Here is a 19,744-nt window from a genome sequence, read left to right as displayed (position 1 = left end):
GTATGATCAAAAAAATAATGAAAAGTAGACTAATGAAGGTCCTTAACATTATTTTTAACGTCTCACGTAAGAAAAATGAGAGGCAATACTTTAAATCAATGGCTTTATGACGCTGTAATGTTTTGTAAATAAACCATTGACTTTGTAATATAATAAATAATTCATCATACAAATAATATTCGCAGAAGACAACGTGATAGGGATGAGTGCCATAATCGTTTTTATATGTTTAGACTTCATTATTTGCAAATAACAAATTTCATAGACTATTTCAGCGGCAATACATGTTGTACCAAATGAAATAATTACTCGAAGCAGTAAGAGCTCATTTAGAATTCCTCTTTTAATCGTTGAAAACATTCGTTCCTACTATCCAAATTTAAACCCCACAAGAAGAGGAGTAGACAATGCTTTGCAAATATATCATTATTACATAAGTGCATGAATAATTTTCGATCTTTTACGAAAAGACCTTTTGGTACTTGCGATCAAGTTTGGTAGCACCCGAAAGCAGCCTCGACCGATGTAAATAAAGAAATTCTCAATTTCACGCTGCAGCTGCCAACTGCAAGCGCATGCTAATAGTTTTGATAATTTCGATCGCATAAAATTCCTCCACGACCGCAAACCAATGAGTACCTCAAAAATCTTTAGAAAAATAACAATTACCTTCCAACATATATTGCCTTTTTACAACCTTGATGGTCCATCTCTCCTCCAAACCTGATTCCTCCGCCCTTACATATAAATGTAAAAAGCATCTTTGAAGAGGGAATATACCGCAAACCCAAGAAGAAACTTGCTTCAAATTCAAGTCTTAATAAATCGCATCCTGAATTAAAGGTTATATTATCACCAGACTCCTCTTTTCGAGGAATGCCCAATTGCGATTCCCCGTCCTCTAACCAAAATTTTCAAGACTTCTATGTCACTCATCCCAGAATAACCGCAAACGTTGGAATTTTTGTAGAAATGAAATTCCTTAGGTTTCTCGAAGGAACTTCCGCAAAGAAATAGGAGTTTCAAGGATTGGGAAACATTGCCCCTACATGACACCAAGAGATCGATACGAATCAGGACACACGAAGTTGCCCGTCCAGAGGAGATGGGGCCCTCCCCATGAGGTCAAACCCGATTGGAAGTGACCAAAGGCTGGTCCGGAGTCCACTTGATAAGATGATGATGATGGATCCCCGTTTCGCAACACACCACCGAACTGGATCGGCCTGTTTTCTTTTTTGGCAACTCGAGATAGCGGGCCAATCGACAGAGACGGAAGAGTAAATGGGAGGAAGTGCCAATGACCTTCAAGTTCTCAGCGAACACCCGCACTACACCTAAACCCAAGGGTAATAGTAATATAAACTCTATGGGTGCATTCACAGTGGAGGCCCCACTCTGTCCCGCACCCTAGTAGCACCAAAAGGATTATATATGTATATTTTTAAGATTTCGAAATACATCGGATTTACAGATTTGCAAATCTGTATATTATACCTACATATTTTATACATGTCTGATGATTCATGGTCCTTGATGTATACCAGAATCTTTAAAATATACAAATAATATCCTTACGGCGTAACCAGCGATTATCATACATGTATAACATATGTATAATATACAGATTTACGACGAGTTATACGTATTTAATCTACATAAAATCCATATTATGGCAGCAGATATAATACGTATAATATCTTGATATTATCTGCGTGGTAGAGGACATTTGCATGTATTTTATACATATATATTATGTATACAGTGTATAATATGATACGTATTAACTCTAGATATAATCCTTTTGGTGCTACCAGGGTAATAGATTGATTTTTGTAGCCACTTCGGTCGCTTATGAATCGGTTTACACAAATTTCCGCCGCGCGTCGATGAGTGCAGTGCGATCCACTTTTATTCCATTATTTTCCACTAGATAATTTGACATTACGACATATAGCATTGAAAAGTCATAAATTTGAAAGATAACATCATAAAGAATATAAAATTACGTTAACAGCCCTAATTTTAGCTTATTTCTAGGTGGAATTCGGATTGCTTTTCCCGTCAGCGACGCGAGTGGCGACTTTTGCAATCACATTTTCATGCGCGGTGGGTGATAACACATTTATGGGTCGACTAGAGGACCCTCTTTTGTAATATCCGTAATTCGGTGTTCCCAACAGTGCGTATGGGAACGAAGAATGAGAAGAAGAACAGAAAGAAGAATTTACCCTTGGTGATCCGGCACTCGCGTGAACACTATTTAAGGTTAAAGGATGAGAAATGTGGTGCTGCCAATGAATGATAAATATCGAAGGATGGACAGAGTGAGAAATGAGGAAATCCGACTCAGAAAAAATTATAGTTAGAATACCTAGGAATCTGGCATAAATGATGATTAATATAGAAACCTGAATTTCTTACACACAATCAGTGCAATCAAATATGGACCAACTAGAAATGAGTGCATGTTTACTACCCTGAGCAATTAGGATTTTTCGGGAAGAATTAATAGAAAAAACACAGTAACATGCCTATTTTATAAGGCATACCACATTCGTAGGCAAAAATTAATACGAATCAATAAGAACTAAGAAGTCTGGGGGGATCGGGTTGGTGTGGTGGCTAGAGTGTTGGCTTCCCACCCGGCGGGCTCGGGTTCAAATCCCGGCGAATGTTGTGTGGAGGACATTTCAAGCGCAACACTCCGTCCGTCGGATGGGACGTGGTCCCCTTGGCACCTTTCGTTAAGAGCAGGCTAACGCCGACGCCGGGTTTCTCTCCACCCTTCCCTCATGGCGCAAATGACCTCAGCTGTCGGTCGCCTCCTCCAAATACCATTCCATACTAAGAAGTCTTCAAAATACCCTCGGAAGAAGACTGAATGACTTCATCGGCCACATCAAAGAGATATGATGGCCTGATGGAGTCAACGGACGAGAGGGCCGCAAAAACAGCAAAGTAGCCACAAATAGCAATAAAATATTTGGTATTACCAATTGGTAAAATACCTTGGATTTGCAGTTAAAGTCACTAATAGTGCAAATCAAGAAAATATAAAATCATAGAAAGATTTAATGATAGGATAATATAGCCATTGTACTTATTTTTCGTCGATATAGTTACTTTCTGAGATAAGAGAAATAGATTTAATCACCCCTAGAACTCGAAGTCATGTTATTCGCGGTACTTAAGTATTATTCTCATTAAATCGGTTGCAATCAACATCCCAGGCAAATGAGATAAAAGGATATAACGTGTGGGAGATAAAAGGATATAACGTGATCTCAAAGGCAATTACTGAAATAATTTTAGGAAAGTATTGGCGGCATATTTGCAACCATTTTATTCACTCCTAAACACGAGCAGAAAACACGTTTCGCATTAAACAGACATGAAAAACGCAAAAAAATATACATCGGAAAATGAAAAGTTGTTTTTAATCTTGAAATCTCCAAATTGATCTCAATAACCCTAGAAAATGTAGACCAAATTCATGGGCGATACAAGGAATAAATACCATGAGAGATTCATACAAAAGCCAATCAAAAAACTACGAGTACAGCCAATCATATTTGCAAGAATCCTGACAATCCGCATTCCCCTTGCTATTTTAAATATGTGCACGAATCTCTACCGCTAGACAGGCCTTTTTTCGTGACAAATTAATTACTTTTAACTCATGCTATCACCCAAAATTGTTCACAGAGCATACAAGACACCATATAAGGAAGAATTTAGTGTATGAACGAAAGATACTCGTAGATTCCACTTGAACACTCGACGCGATTCGATGTTTTTTACATCACTGTCAATAGTGTCTTCAACTTTCCTACCCTGTCCATACATACCAACACATAGAATAGGGGAGGGGTGGTATTAAGGTGGTACTTTGCCGCGGGAAGATGCATTAGGATTTGGTCGGGGGAATAGGGGAGGGGTTCATGGTGTTGATGGCTCTATCCTTTGGGAACATTCTTTAGGTCTGCCAATGCAACGACGAGGAAAAATATTTATGTTTCAGCCATAGATAAATGTTGACTTGGATCAATTACGATGACATCAATGAGTGATGGGGATCCAGTAGGTGTGGTGGCTTCCAACCCCGTGGGCCCGAGTTCCAATCCCGGGAGTGGCAGAGATTCTCATGGGATACCCGATTCCTGATCGAGAGTTGTGTGGAGGATATTTCAAGCGCAACTCTCCGTCCATCAGATGGGACATTAATCCGTGGTCCCCTTGGCGCCTTTTGTTAAGAGCAGACTGATTCCGACGCCAGGTTTCTTTCCACCCTTTCCTATGACGCAAATGACCAAGATGTCTGTCGCCTCCGACAGTTTGGAGAGTCCGATTAACCGATTTTTTTATTGCGTTGGTGTATTAACCCTAAGGTAAAGTGATAAAATTTTCCTCCGTATCCATTGTTTACTTTGCCAGTGGCAGCCACTCGGGTTGTACGTGTTTTTATGAGCTCGGTGATTTTCGGCTCACCATTCATTGCTGGTTCGTGAATTTTAGGCCAAAAACAGTACAGTAAAGATGACTGGGGGCAAATATAGGCTCCATGAGACTTTTTCCTATTTCCAAAAATAAAGAGTACCTTAAAGCGTTGTCACTTTACAAGCATTGATGACATTAAAAGAAATCGCTGAAAGAGAAAGAGGTAATCCCAAATATTGAGTTTGAGAAGTGTTTCCAGGATTGGAAGATCATATTATCATCATATTGTATGGGGACTATTTTGAAGGCGACAACAGAAATGTAGACGAATGTATAATTTTTTAATAAAATTCCCGTTATTTTCTCAAAACACCTCGTACGTCATATGACATGAACTTCATATGTTAGCGCAAGTATTAAACGTGAAATGTTGTCACGAAAAAAAAACAAATAGCATCCCGCAGAGGGAGAGTGTTACGTCCCTTAACTCAAACATACAAAAAGAGGCGACAGAATTGCCGCGACAATTTCATCTCAACTGCTTCAATTACACGAACATGCCTCTTTCCCACCATTCAAAAAAGCAGCCCACGGCCGCACTCAGTACTGACGCACACGACTCTCCTAGATGAATACAACCATAATACGACTCCAGAAAAAAATGCACTAACGGTACCCCGGACATGAGCATGTGCCATGGGTAGGCAGATAGCAAATTTTTTTAGCAAACGCTATTCTCATGAAGGTGATGCTCATTCTTGACCATGCACTGCCTCGATTTCTCACCACAGCAAATAAATAATTGCTACCACAAGAAATGTAGCTGGTACTGTAAAATGCTAACTTCAATTTACTTATTTTCAGTGGCAGTAATTTCAGGCCGACTAAGGGATTATGGATGCTTGAGATAGAAATCTTTGATTTCAATAAAATCAAGGAAACAGTCCCAGACAGAAATGAATTTACGTAATCGCTGAGAGTACACCTTCCCATTTCCCAACAACGCCAGTTTTCCTCAGAGGGAGATCTTATTTCGACTCCTGGTTAGACAAATGACTTCTATCCTCTCCGGAATTTTCGTACCTTAGGTCAGTTCAACGCTTTACAATGCAGAAACATGGACACTTAGGAAAGATGACGAGAGAAGACTGGAGGCATTCGAAATGTGGGTGGGGAGAATAATGGAGAAAGTAAAGTGGACAGAAGAGAGGAGGAACGACGACGTGATGGACATGGAGGACGGGGCGAGGCAGCTTATAGATGAGATACGGAGGAGACAAAATGTATAGATAGAGCGAGAACTTCGCGTGGAGGGGATGTTGATATCAGTATTAGAGGGTAGAATGTTGGGTAAACTAGGGAGATGGAGGAAGATAACAGGACAATTAGATAGAATGAAATGGAGGATGCCTTCTTATGGATTGAAGAAGCCCAGTAAGGAAGTAGAGAATACTTCTCAAACACTCCTTAATCGGAAGAATACTTTAATGGAAAATAACATAAATAAATATGCATTTACGAGTGACTAAGGAACGCTACGCCACGCCATCCACTGGCTATACAGCGACCAGCGTCTGTGATGGGAAGCGATGCCAACATGTCCAAAAGGCTGCCCACAAATTTCAAGGAAATCCGTAAGTAAATAGACGAGTTAACTTGGGTCTGTGTCAAGATACAAAGACAACACTCCCATTCTCCTACATAGCCATGCGGAAACTGCCCACGGAAATCGTAGTACAGAGGAAATGATAGTGTGCATTCGTCAACGAAATTTCGCGATCCGTATCAACCTAAAACGATCCGTAAAGAATTTCTACGCACATCAGCACAATGCACGAATAAATATCCTCTACATTTCTGGCACCTGTACCAATATGTAGATACACCACTGATCATGTCCTGCGACTGTTGAGGGTCTCCAGGCAACGGGGGCTCCGGGAGGTATTCACCGGTCGGTATTCAGTGATTCGTCTCCCTGCTATGATATTAATAAATGATCTTTAACTTTAAGCAGATGCAGTTATTATACACCAAAACAAGACAACAGTTTTAAATTATTTTATTATTTCTCTGAGGCTTTGGGGGGGAGATATATCCCCTCGTCCCCCCTAATAGTTACGTCACTGGGACAACCCCTTCTTTTACCACAAAAATTTATCCTCCTCTTTTAACACCACGTTTGAGATTCCCTGTAATTAAGGCTACGGTACAATGCGGACCTGATCGAAACCGGACGCTCTGCGCGGACTTAGCCGTAGATCAGACCGCCTGTTTCTAGTCGCCATCCCTCCCATTCGTTCAATAGCTAAAAATCACCTAAGCTGTCGGTCGCCATCTTCAACTACCAATACGTCAGAGCATATTTTAGGAATTTTCAAAGAAAGACACTAAAACTAATATAACCCCCTGCAACATCCAAAACCCCATAAATACCAACAAATTATTTTTTTCTCTGGTTATAAAGTTGGTACATATTTATTGCTGCTGCGCGAAAAAAGTAGGATATTAACTGAGACATCAATCAGAAACATATTACACATCTTTCGGCGATAAATAATGAAAAGAAATAAATATCATAATGATCATATGAGCGAATCAATTTCACAGAAGAAAAACTTTACGCCTCGATTGCTCATTTTCGCCGCAAGTGCTCAAAGCAGTTCAGCTACCGAGGCGTTCGACTCCTCACCCTGCATCCTCCCTTCAGTTGACCACGGGGAAAACTTGAGTTTTTTTTTCTATTTTCTGCCATCATTAGATACTTTCATTGGTCGACAAAATCTTATAATTCGAAGACATTCGTGTCGCCTACTTTCATTAGCGTACCCAGCGAGGGGCAGTAGGGGGCAGCTGCCCCCCCCCCCTTGAAGCAAAAATCGCAAATGTCTTTCAGGAAAACAATATTTTTTCAAACAAATAATTTTAAAAAATAATAAAGAGATGTTACAGTTTCCTTAAAATGTTGATTTCATTCACCTTTTCCATGCTTAAATCTTACCTAAAACTTGAAAAACAATGGCTTATCCCCCCTCCCCCTATTTTGATCGTGGGTACGCCCTTACCTACTTTATACGTTATTTTCTGCACAGCAATATATGTAAGAAATTTTCAATACCTAACCTTTTACCCAAAATTCCTCTCCCCGGCAATGATAACATAGAAGCATATTCTAATAGTCTAAAACCATAATTTGGAGGGTCACAGGGGCGGTTCTAGAGGCTTGTCAAAGGATGGGTTTCCGATGAGGAGGGACAACAGAGAAATGAGGGTTTGTGAGGCCTAGTCTGAAGCCATCTGGTGCCAATTAAAACCCAATGGGAGGTATATGGCTCGAATTTCCACCCTACCCTTGGAGCCGCCCTTGTGTGAGAATTAGGTACACTGCATTCATAGCTAAACGTTTCTACAATCTAGCATCGTGCTTATGGAGGTGTCATAATCAGCCTTTTTTACCGGCGCGTCTCAGAAGACAGTAGAAACAGTGGCTATCATAGCTTTTTATTAAATTTCAGTATGGTTCACGAATATTTCTATTTTTAATATAAATCCATCTCCTTAATCCCACTTTTAAAATGCATGGGTCGCAATGAGACTTCAGCATCAGGATACCTTTCCTCGAACACGTTACTACATCACAAAATGTAATTCAGGGCAGATCTACTTCTTCTGCCATGGAAAAGAAAGATGGAATAAAACGTATTATAATTCATAATGATTGAATGGCACGGCGAATTTTTACTTTAACAATATACGTGTGTATCATTTCGTAATTTAATCCTAGATGCAGGCTATTAAAAAGGAGCATGTTTAGGCGAAAGACATATTTCCAAATGGCTAACCAGCAGAATATACCATAGGGTAAATATGATGTAAATATGACGATGAATAATAATGATGATATTTCTCGATGGAGAAGAACAAACATTCATAGTGAAATACAATCCAGTAAAGAAGGTGTTAGTTATATATTTCTAATGACATAAATACAATAATTCGGAAACAGGAGCTATGATACAACCCCTGGTATGCAACGGGCGGGAGAATTATAATTTTATATATAATCTAATAACTCACAGTTCTTTGTTTCTTGTTGTCTTGAGATTCTTGACCAGCAGGCATTGTGCTGAAGTAGAATTCCGGGTATGCTTCCTGAATTTTCGACGATCACCAGCTTCCTCAAAAAGCTTACGTAATTTTTTCTCAAATTAAAATGAAAAGACCATAAAAACTGAAAATACCAATTGGAACCCTCACAATTGCCCACGGTCAAGAAAAAATGGTTAAGCCGCTGAGAAACATCAACACGGTGTCACAGAAAGCAGACCTCTTTCCCCTCCCACTATTTATTTCGTCTTTCATCTGAAATACATGTAGTTTCACTTCTCGTCACCAGTAACAAGTGTCGCCATTTACCGGCACGACAAGCGAGCTGTTCGCCGCGGAATTCGTTTCGATTTCAATTCCTTCGCATGGCAACGTTTTTATTTGCGATGCTTATATTACGATTCATGGGTCACGCATGGGGGTTTTTTCGAATGATACATGACGGTATGTTTTTTGAAGGTATCATTATGCTGCAGTTTATTATCTTGCCAGTTAATAACCATACTTAAGAATTATTGTGTATCTTTTCCATATTAAGGTTTAACTCCAGAATGTTGGCTTTAACGTATATATTAATGTTGACCAGGTATGCAGGGCAGAATGTTCCCCATCATCCACGGTCCTGTTTCAAGGCGGCACGAAGGCTACCCGTGTGAGAGAAGGGTAATCTTGAGTCTGATTTAAGTAAGTTCTAAGTTTGCTCAGTATATTAATTTATATCACCGAACTTATCATTCATATGTACTTCGCATAATTAAGTGTATTGTGGAGTGGAGGGTACCAATTAAATAGGAGATTCTTACGAAATATATTACATTTTCTTTACTGTATTGGCAATATCTTTGCCGGTCAATCTGTCGACTTCCGGGTATCACTTCGACTTATTCCTGACTTTTTAATGTCACTTCTGGTGTAAATAATGCCCTATAATATGCTAACATTTACTGGGGAGAATCGGACCTTAAACAGTAAATAATGATGATATACCAAGAATTCACATGTTGGCTGGCTAGTATACTCTTTTCGACCTATTCTTGGCAAATAGTGGGCCATGCCCAGGTTTGATATCACATTCCACAAAATGACAATAAATATCTGTAGAGGATTAGTATGATTATAAGTCCACCGTTTCGATGTCTGTACCCACTGTATCAATCAGCAGATAATGGAAGCTAGTATGAAAATTTTAAATGGGGAAATAGTTAACAACACCCATGAATACTAACATTTTTTGCCTTAACCCAGCGGTTCCCAAACTTTTTCTTTCCGCGACCCATTTTAGCTCATTCTTTTTAGCCGCGACCCCCTAAAAATGGTCGTCCAAGTACGTTAAGTACGTTGTTCACCATATTATTAGTATCTCGCGACCCCTTTCCGAACGGCCTACGACCCCCTTGGGGGTCGCGACCCCCACTTTGGGAACCGCTGCCTTAACCTATTGGAAAAAATCAGCCGATTCAATTGATTCAACCACAAGGTCTCCTCTAGATTTCATTATCACAAACCTCCCAAGAATGAAGTAAAGTGAGGTGGATGTAATTAATACTACCCTAATAGGGCAGGATGACCTCCAATTTTTTATTCTTATACCAATATTAGGATATCACAAGCTGAATTTTACTACTTACCAAAGATTGACGCGTAATGGACAAAGCAGAAGAACCCATAACCAAGCACACTAAGCCTAACACAAACTTAATAATAATAACCCTCAGCACTCTATAACAAATTACCATCTTATATTAAATCACTTACTTCTCTGCCAGTGTTCTAAAACAGTGTTAAGAATTTACTCCTTGAAAAAGCGTACTATTGCGTTTCTGAATTCGAACTAATTGTATTTGTCCTGTTGTTTTTTTTTATTTTCAGCTATTTAACCAATGTTGTTTGCTATTATGTATCATTTTTGTTTTTTCCCCTTTGACGATTTATGTTACTTTCTAACCAACAGAAATAAAATCAATGCATATTATTACTGCTCAAAAGTTTTTGTCGTGCATACTAGAATTAACTCAGTAATTCAGTTGTAGTTGAAAAGGGACAACTAAAACCTGTCTCCATAAATTCTGTATATTCTAGAATGGGTTAAGTGTTGAGAAAATTATTTTTCTGATTTGAAATATTTAATGACCCGTATCTATATCAACCTTAATATCCTCTTAAATATACATAATAAATGATAAGTGTGGGACTTCTCCAGCCTGTATCTTTAGCTCCAAGTGATTATAGTTTGTTCACCTTATCTTGGCAGGTGAGCTAGTATGGTCTAAGTGAGTGGGAGTGAGAGGAGGGAAAGTTTCTCTACGTGTGACTTTCCCTTTGCCAATCATCAGACAGTAGGCGTGGCCTAGCACTTCGGAAATTCAGTCGCTCTCAGACCTCCATTGTGTTAACATCGTGAATCTGCTGTCTGAGTGGCCAAACCTTGCGCATCCCGTCCCCATTCATCAGAATGTTTCGCCTATGTATGCCTTTCACTGGTGGTCCCGCATTCTGCATGGTAGCGGACAAAGTCCTGGCTTCTGTGAAGAGACTATCCTCAATCCCCTCCAAATGAGTAGGTATACGTTGCATGCATTGTTTCGGCGCCATAATATCCGAGGCCCACCCTAAATATCTGAGGCCACATATGAGACACACCTTTTCAGTGACAAACTAGTGTGGCTATGTACATTTGTCAACGTTGAGTTCGCCCCTGCGCTCTCTCAGTACTACCCCTTCCCCTTCAGTGAGGCCCTCCAAGAGTGTCCAGGATCTTAGAAAGCTCAACCGCACAGATACAGTGAACAAAGTATAACTGCTCACTGCACATTAGTTATTCAATCAAATTAAGAATTCCCCTGGTCTAGACCATTGTGTAAGGAAGTTTGGGAGAAGTAGGAATTTTCACCTGTTGCAAGCTAATACGGTAACCTCCCCAGTAATGACATGTAAAAGGTAGGCAGGTAAAAATGCTCAAAAACAAACCAGTGTCAAAAATGAACCATTTCTACATTCTCGACCATTAACCGCAATAAACTCGATGTAATAATTCAAATCAGTAACACAATTTTTATTAAAATAAACAGTTTTCTTAGAAAATTCACAGTACATAATAACAACAGAAAATTTTCAGTAGGAAGTTACTTAGCAAACTTCATTTCCAAGGTATTTAACACAGTTCATGAGGGACTTGGACACTCACCTCTTGCTTGTATCTACTAGTTGCACATTTACATCAGCAGCAGCAAGAAATCTTCAAACCAAGAGGTACATTTTCAAATGGACATCAATCTGTCGTCAACTTAGTTCGTTTTTGCTGGAAAAATCTTATTCCAAAGAAATTGAAGAACATTTATACAACATAATCGGAAGGTAGTTTTTGGGTCCACTCAAGAATAGTCTTGTCCTTCCATACATATGCTCCTTTGGGAGTAGTGCTATCAGTAGCTGGTAGCAAAGCCACATACAAAGGAGCAACAGCACCTAAAATGGAAGGGAGAGAGTTGCACACAACCATTAAAAAAATAAGCATCAAGGTTATTGATACTTCTAATAATCAGCAAATTCAACTTTTACAGTTTATTTCATGTGAAGGGGTTGCATTGAATTCCTAAGCAGACTCCAAAAATAGCCAAAAAAACTGCATCAATTCCACTTTTTTTCAAAAATCATGAAATTACAATTGTTAAAATACTGAATTTCCACTTATGGTATTAAGTGAAAGGTGGGAACATTTTTTGGGACAATTTTGCAAGATACCAACATCTTTGGGAAAATGGGCTCATTCTCTAAATATTTTATAATATTTTTTTATGGAAATACATTTAAGAATTCACATTTTATAGAGAAAACAGGCCCAGGTTTACACATCTTAACATCACAGAGAGGTGAGAAATACTGGCGAGAGGAATCAAAAGTAGCTGACATCTGGTGGCCAATTTGAGAAATGAGACAGAGGTGATCGGCCAGTTTGTTTCCTAGTGCTTCAGCCTGGCAGTGAGCGAGACAAGTGTGTATTCACCAATTATGTGAAGCGAATACTTATGAGTATCTCAGTAGTGAATAATGGATGAAGTAATTTACTTCACATCTGCAATTTTGGAGTTCAATGGAGACTTAAGAAGGCCCTTCGTTGAGGGTTATGTAGTGGAATGCTGTAATCACACATTGGAAGCTGTCATGGTTGAATCACTGGAGTATTTGGTTCTTGTAATGGGCCTGTACCTACAAACAATCGATATTAATGGAATGTCACACAAGATACATGCTTTTCGGAAAAAAATTTGTTGTTTCTTTTTCAGTTTTCGTGTATTTTTGAAGAATTTATTAACCATCTACTAAAATAGATCACCATTAAAATCATCAAACAATGTGATAGGCATCTCCTCACATGAGCCATCTGTCCTCAATAAGCTAATATCTTTTGTTTCAAGGTTGTAAATAGTGATCAAACATGTATCACTTCCCACTCAGAAACGCTCATTGACTTAATAATTAACAACCTCCCTTCATCCTGTTTTGCCTTTGATTCCCTATGCCAGACTATCTTGCTATTTATGTTAGGATAAAAATTTAAAACTTCATAAACAAGTTCTGCTGCTTAGCCTACATCAAACATACAGATGCGTGGCATTCATGGTATTTGAGCATAGTATGCAAACTGGGTTGGGAATACTACTATGAGTTATTTCTTGCTCCAGGCCACTTAACATTATTCTCAGTTGTCATGATTCTAATTATTTCCCCAACCCTAACTTTCCTGGCTTATTAGGTAGCTGAAAATTCATTGACAGTAATTACAAATTTGATCAACCTTCCTTCTGTCTGCATCCACTCCTCTAGCACTCCCATACTTACGCGAACATCTTTTAAGTAGGCATTAAATAAAACAATGACATTGTCATGCCCTTCATATATTTCTACATGACCCATTCTTATTTTTTCTTAAGTAAGCTAGCTAACTCTTCCAATCTTAACCTTAGGCTGCGGGAACGTTTCTGAACGGTCTGCATGGTGAGTGCGGGAAAAACGTTTTTCAACGTTTGACCAGGTTTTCTTACCACTGGAAGCCTTTCCTTAAGATTTTATTGCCATCCTTTCTGCGGTTTCTTGAACTCCGCCAAACCCTGAGGCAGAGAGCACAAAGGCGTCTTTCAAGGACTGGGCACCCTCACCACAGGGAGCACTACCTGGTTTATCCCTTCTCGGAGAGGGAGCTCCCTGCTCTCCATGGCGCATTCACGATGAAAACAATTCCAAAGAGTCCTTGTATTTACTAGGAATTTATTCATCTTCCCGTTGTCCACTAGCTGGGGAAACTTATTTGAAAGCATTGGTCTCTCTTTCTTAAACTTTTGGTGGTGGGTCTTGCGTAATTGCCAAGGACATATTATGTTCATGGTCTGTCTTCAGGGGGTAGAGGAGTCCTGGATTATGAGGGTCCACTACCTGCTAGACACACGCCCGGGGTCAATGGAATTATGTTTTTGCCGCTCACGTCCCGCACACAGTGGCAGCAAAATTTTGACACTCCCGAAGCTAAAGGGTTACGGCAGGCTCCCTCTTCTTCCTCAAATAAAGGGTTTTGGGGAATCAACGCGGAGAGATAGCTTTTGTCTCACACTGGTTGGTGCAATTATAAACGCCGTACATTTTGTTGCTCATGAACTTCTCCTTCTACATTTTTCATCATAATGCTATTGATGTTCAGCTAAGAGAGTATACTGGCATAGTGCTGGCTGGCTATCGTTTCACATGAACAAACGTATTAAAGCAACCGATCACCTCCATTAGGCCACGACACCTAATTCAGTGTTGCCACCATTCAGCATTACCTTCCAGATGCTCATACATTCCACAACCTCATAAATACTTATACACAGATTAAGGGGTGGGATGGAGAGAAAGAAGGAATACTAAGATGGTTTTTTTACACTGAATACCTGCTCCAAAAATGAGAGATGGAGCAAGCATTGATTAATAACCTTTCTTAAATTGCTGATGATAGTGATTACGATAACATGGATTACCATTCAAATTATAAAATCGTTGTTTTGTGAATTACATGTGGTACCTGTAAGTCTGGAAAAGTTCTTCCTGTGATATATAGCTTTAAGCCTTTAAAATTTCCCCTGCTTCATAAACATTTCCCTTGTTTATACTATTATTATAGCTTAAAAATAGTTGCCATTAAAATGTTATAGTAGAGGGAAGTTTAAAAATACAGAAGCCAAAAATGATGAAAAATGAGCATTTCAGAGGATGTACTGACAGATATTTCATAAAGCTACTGCCGGTAGCATCCATCTCAGAGGTAATTGACTTAAAGATGGGGCACAGAAGAAAGAAATCAATTTGATGTTGAAGGATTTTATGTAACCAGTGGATAAATTTTTGCAGTAGGTTCGACAACCGTAAAACTATCAGACAACCATAAGCGCTCTCCACTTCAGCTTGGCCTGAGGATGCGTTCGGCACAGTAGGTGAAACATCGCCATCAAAATGACGAGGACAGATCCCAGAACTTTACCCCACAGCTAGCCAGTGATTGGATTGATAAAATCATGAAGAGCAAGAAGAAGTTGTTAATCTCAGACTATAGATCTTTAAATGTGAGGAAAAATGAAACTCAAACCTGTATATATCATGTGGTGATGAATAAGACTAACTGACTTGCGGTTAAGTAAACAAGCTTCCCTCATTATGGCAATATATTGCCCCACTCATGACATGAAAAGCTTTGAAACAGAAAATTAGTGAAATCTATATATATAAAGTCGAAAATCGTGTTAGTTAGAACACTTATAACTCGAGAACGGCTGCACCGATTTTAGTGACATTAGGCTCTTTGGATTCGTCTCAGCCCCGGATAACATATAGGACATTAAAAAATAGGAAAATTTCACAAAAAAAATTCAACTTTATCTTAGAGATATGTTTTTAGGAGTTGATTGTTATGACGGTCAAAAAAATAAGATTTTTTTTTCGTTTTTACTAATGTATTGACTGGTCTTTTTAACAATATTTAAAAAAATTTAATGTTCAAACATGTTAAAAATATTAAAGTAATATTAAAATAGTATTAAAATAATTGAATTAGAGGTAAGCTCAGCTCGAATTGAGTTTTCAACAAACACATAACTACCGTGTGTGTAAACAAATCTCCAAGCAATTGTTGATTATCAGTAATGTCCGTGTACTCTGCATGAATTCAAATCTTTTAACTTTGTAATAAACGAAGACGAAGTCACCAACTATCTATCTGAATATTTAAAGTCCTTGGACGCACCTGGCTTACTACGGCACGATTTACAGCTAAAGGTAGGCTCTGTGTTCATGATCTTTCGAAACCTAAACCAACCAAAACTATCCAACGGAACGTGTTTGGTTATTAAAAAAACTGATAATGAAAGTGATTCACGCCACTATACTCAAAAGAAAATTCAAAGATGAGGAAGTTCTCAATCCGAAGATTCCATGATCCCAACTTATATGCCCTTTTGAGCTTAAACGTATTCAATTTCCAATTCGTGTTGCATTCGTGATAACGATTAACAAATCGCATGGTCAGTCTTTCAGTATTTGTGATGTTTATTCTCATGTGTAAGTGAAAACCCATGATTTTCTCATGGTAAACAATATGTGGTATGTTTACGAGTCGGTAAACCATCCGCTGTATTTCTTCCTTCGCTTCAAGGGCGCAGCTAGGAATTAAGGATAGGCGCAGCTAATATTGGCGGGTCCGTAGGGTATAGAAAACTCGCCAAGGTAAGCGAGAGGTGTGGGGGCCCTCCCCAGACCCCCCCCTTTAGGATAAAAGGTTCAAAATGGTAGGTTTTGCGGCTGTGTGAACAGTTAAATATTTTGTGACTCATCCGTCCCCCTAATATTAATAACCAAATGTTTTATAAAAAGATTCTCTGAGCTTTTGGGGGGGGTTTTAACCCTCAAAAACCCCCCTCGCTGCGTCCCTGCTTCGCTATTTTTATTTAGCTCCATTCGCTTTATCTTGCACCTGATAGCAAAACAAAAACTGTTGTTTATCAGAAGGCGCTTGACACAAGACATTAAACCCGAATGTGTAGGGCACACCGTGGTGCATTTACGCATGCAGCACGTTTACGCAGTGCATTTTTTCCAAACAGAGATATTAAAACTGGCGCGCCTAAAGTCATTTGATACGAATGCTGCTTCATAGGGGCTTTTCTTACACTATTTTGAGCATCAGTCAAGCGTCGGTCTAGCGTTGCGTTAACTTGCACCGTGAACGAGCCAAGTTTACGCTACGGACTTAGACAAAAACATTTTTTTACAGTTAATAACACAAATAGCCAACAACTGAATGCGTATAATTTTTATTTAATCAATATTTTCTCATTTAGTTTATAATAAATCAAATATGATTAAAACGATACAGCCACTCTTTATTTGCAACTAAACTATAAGTTCATTGAATGTTAGGCGGTACGAAGTTCGCCCGGTCAGCTAGTTGTATCATAAAATGACCTTATTAAACCTCTACAAAATCAATTGGTAACTTACCTTCTTCAATAGTCAGAGAACCCTTGTGGCTGGTCATATCTGTATCAACATATCCTGGATGAACATGATTAGCAACAATTCCTGGCCTACTACTATCAGCATCAAATCCTCTCTGCTGAATTCTCGTCAAAGCAGAAAGGCCTACTTTAGATGCAACATATGCACTATTGGGCCAACCTTTGGCGAAATGGTCTCCGGCTTTAGCTGCCCTACAATGAGAAAATGTAAGCCATTACCAAGCAAAAATTTTTTACAAGAAATAAGATTTAGAAACTGAATGAGCATACTTTGTGACGCACTTTCCCAGAAAAGCTCGACTCAAATGGAGTTCAATAAAAATGTGAGTTGCAAGCAGAACTTACTTGAGTAGGAAAGGGTTTTGCAGCATTAATTATGAACGCTGAGAACGTAACTTTGTGATATAATAATTGTGGTATAATAATAATTGACGTAAAGTTTGATGGAATGATAACTAAAACTTACGTGACAAATTCTTTCATCAATGAACACAGTTCATCTTCGGTCAAATTTGGGCTAGAAAATCTTTCGCGAAGTTTGGATGCATGTGGTTCCTCGCCACAAATTCTGAACAAGTGGCCTGCGCTACTAGACACGTTAACAACGCGAGCACCAGCCCTTAATATTGGGAAAAGCACACGGCATGTATTGAGAACAGAAGTGAAATTTACACGAACTGTCACTTCGGCTTGCTCGCCAAATGGCTCCTTGGCATCATTCTAAAAGAGAGAAGCAAATGTACCTCGGATATAGATGCTGGCAGCATTATAGAAACCACCATTCAGTGTCTTTCACCCACTAACCTTGAATGCGATCGCAGCATTGTTTACAAGAACATCGATACCGCCGTGGGTTTTCACGATGTGTTCTTTAAAAGCAACCACAGTGTCTGTTTTTTCAATATCTAGTACATGAAACAATGGTTTAAATCCCAGCTGAAAAAGAGACAAATATTTATCGGATTGAGTTCAGTCTCGTCTAAGGCTTGACAGACTAACGCCGGGTGAAGTCATTCCGTACTTAATACCTTGTTCAACTCAGCTACGGCGGCTTTGCCTCTACCTTCATCCCTGGCGGTCAAGTACACTACACCACCAAACTTTTCACAAAGTCCTTTGACGATTGCGTATCCAATGCCTTTGTTACCGCCAGTTACCTGCGTTTTAAAGAAAAAGAAACACATTGCGTGTATGTAACGAAGTATCTGCACTATATATCATTACCATCTTACAAATTGATACTTACAACAGCAACCTTAGTAGCAGACATGACTCTAGCTTTCTTAAGATGTAATTAATGCAATCCTTATTTATACTTTCAGCGATAAAACTTTTATTAACTCGGAACGTTTAGCACCTTTCGAACACCCCTGTACATGCGTGGGTGATGTAGAACAAATGACTGACTGGAGCAACTGTTCGAATTTCGAGACGTGAAGGCTCGTACTGACGTCTTATCGCCTTATGTAAGGAGGTACGCCAGAGATAATGATTGCTATGTAATTCGAAATGAGCAATAGATTCTCCGTCCGTCGTTTATTGCGTAACAGCGCAGGTGGGTGTTCAGTTTATGGCTGAAGTCCAGTCGAGGACATCTGTGGTCTGCTGCTGGGAAGCCATTTACGCGGGAAATACGAAAAGGTCGTATGCCGGCCTCATAGATGAAAAACTTGTTTTCGTTCACCGCGTCGTATTGATCCTGCTAAGTTTATTGATAAGAAAAACGATTTCATTTTTTATTACATTTTTTTCGTAATAAATCTACTTGAAAAAATGAAACGGAACGATAGATAATATTAAAGTATCTCAACATTCATCATCAAAAATCAATCCGCGATACCAAGACACAGTTTCGGTAAATCGCAGTAAAATGGAACCAGTGGCGGATACAGATGGGGGGCGCGCGCCCCCCCCTTGCGGGTCCGCTTGTATTGCCGAACATTGCAAAACCACAATTGTAACTTTTTTATATCATAAGATGGCATTGTCTTTAACATGTTTATAATCACGTTAAATAAAATTTTCATATACTTTGCCTGTGACTTGATCATCTTTTATTACGATAGAAGTAAAGACAACTCAAGATATGTTGTGCCCCCCCCCTTGAGTTTTTTCTGTATCCGCCACTGAATGGAACTTGTACGAAAGAGCTCTCATTAAATTGATATTCTGTAGTACATACTACCAAATACGTTCTCTGGAAGAAGGAACGACATAACTCCTTGAATAGGAACGGGATTTTCTAAACATTTAAGTGGAGGATTTGGTTAGATAATAAGTGGTTAGAGTACCAAGTAATATCTATAAAAATGCAAAAGTTCATGCCATGGGCAAATATGTACAGCTGACCCCCCCAAATCCAGTATTCCTTAATCTGGGAACACCCATAATCCAGCAACATTTCCAAGGCATGCTTCATGGGAAATGTAACTTTCCTTATTCATACATTAGTCTTCACCTACTGAAACTGTTTCCCACTCTCAATAAATATACTCCCTGTTGTATCTGTTGACAAAAGGAGACAGTTTTACTTGGAACACTTGACTGGCAAGTCAGAGACTCTTAAATGTGCTGCCAACAAAATGCAGAAATTACTCCACTAAACTTACTTAGCAGGACTTGTGTCCTTTCAGGCAACAGCTTTAACCCTTTCACATGTA

General features: G+C 39.1%; 2 protein-coding genes across 3 annotated transcripts in view; both read right to left on the bottom strand.

The window, feature by feature from the left end:
* Window positions 1-8,755, bottom strand: part of LOC124160251 (bifunctional 3'-phosphoadenosine 5'-phosphosulfate synthase 2) — a 98,667-nt gene extending 89,912 nt beyond the window's left edge. For both annotated transcript variants that reach the window (XM_046536066.1, XM_046536068.1), the window contains exon 1: window positions 8,515-8,755. In XM_046536066.1, coding sequence (XP_046392022.1) covers window positions 8,515-8,559 — 45 coding nt within the window. In that variant the 5' untranslated portion in view covers window positions 8,560-8,755. The remainder of the gene's footprint in view (window positions 1-8,514) is intronic.
* A 2,820-nt stretch (window positions 8,756-11,575) lies between these two features.
* Window positions 11,576-18,636, bottom strand: LOC124160371 (carbonyl reductase [NADPH] 3-like). Its single transcript, XM_046536209.1, has 6 exons — window positions 18,331-18,636; window positions 18,113-18,241; window positions 17,889-18,020; window positions 17,551-17,804; window positions 17,068-17,276; window positions 11,576-12,009 (listed from the first exon to the last, which is right to left on the bottom strand). Exons 1-6 carry the CDS (start codon window positions 18,352-18,354, stop codon window positions 11,879-11,881), a joined length of 879 nt encoding a protein of 292 aa, XP_046392165.1. The 5' UTR covers window positions 18,355-18,636; the 3' UTR covers window positions 11,576-11,878.
* Between the last annotated feature and the right edge of the window lie 1,108 nt (window positions 18,637-19,744).

Source organism: Ischnura elegans, chromosome 6 (assembly GCF_921293095.1).
Source record: "Ischnura elegans chromosome 6, ioIscEleg1.1, whole genome shotgun sequence".
NCBI classification, from domain to species: Eukaryota; Metazoa; Arthropoda; class Insecta; order Odonata; family Coenagrionidae; genus Ischnura; species Ischnura elegans.
Note: the sequence above shows the minus strand (reverse complement) of the source record. Positions and strands in the feature narration are given on the sequence as shown.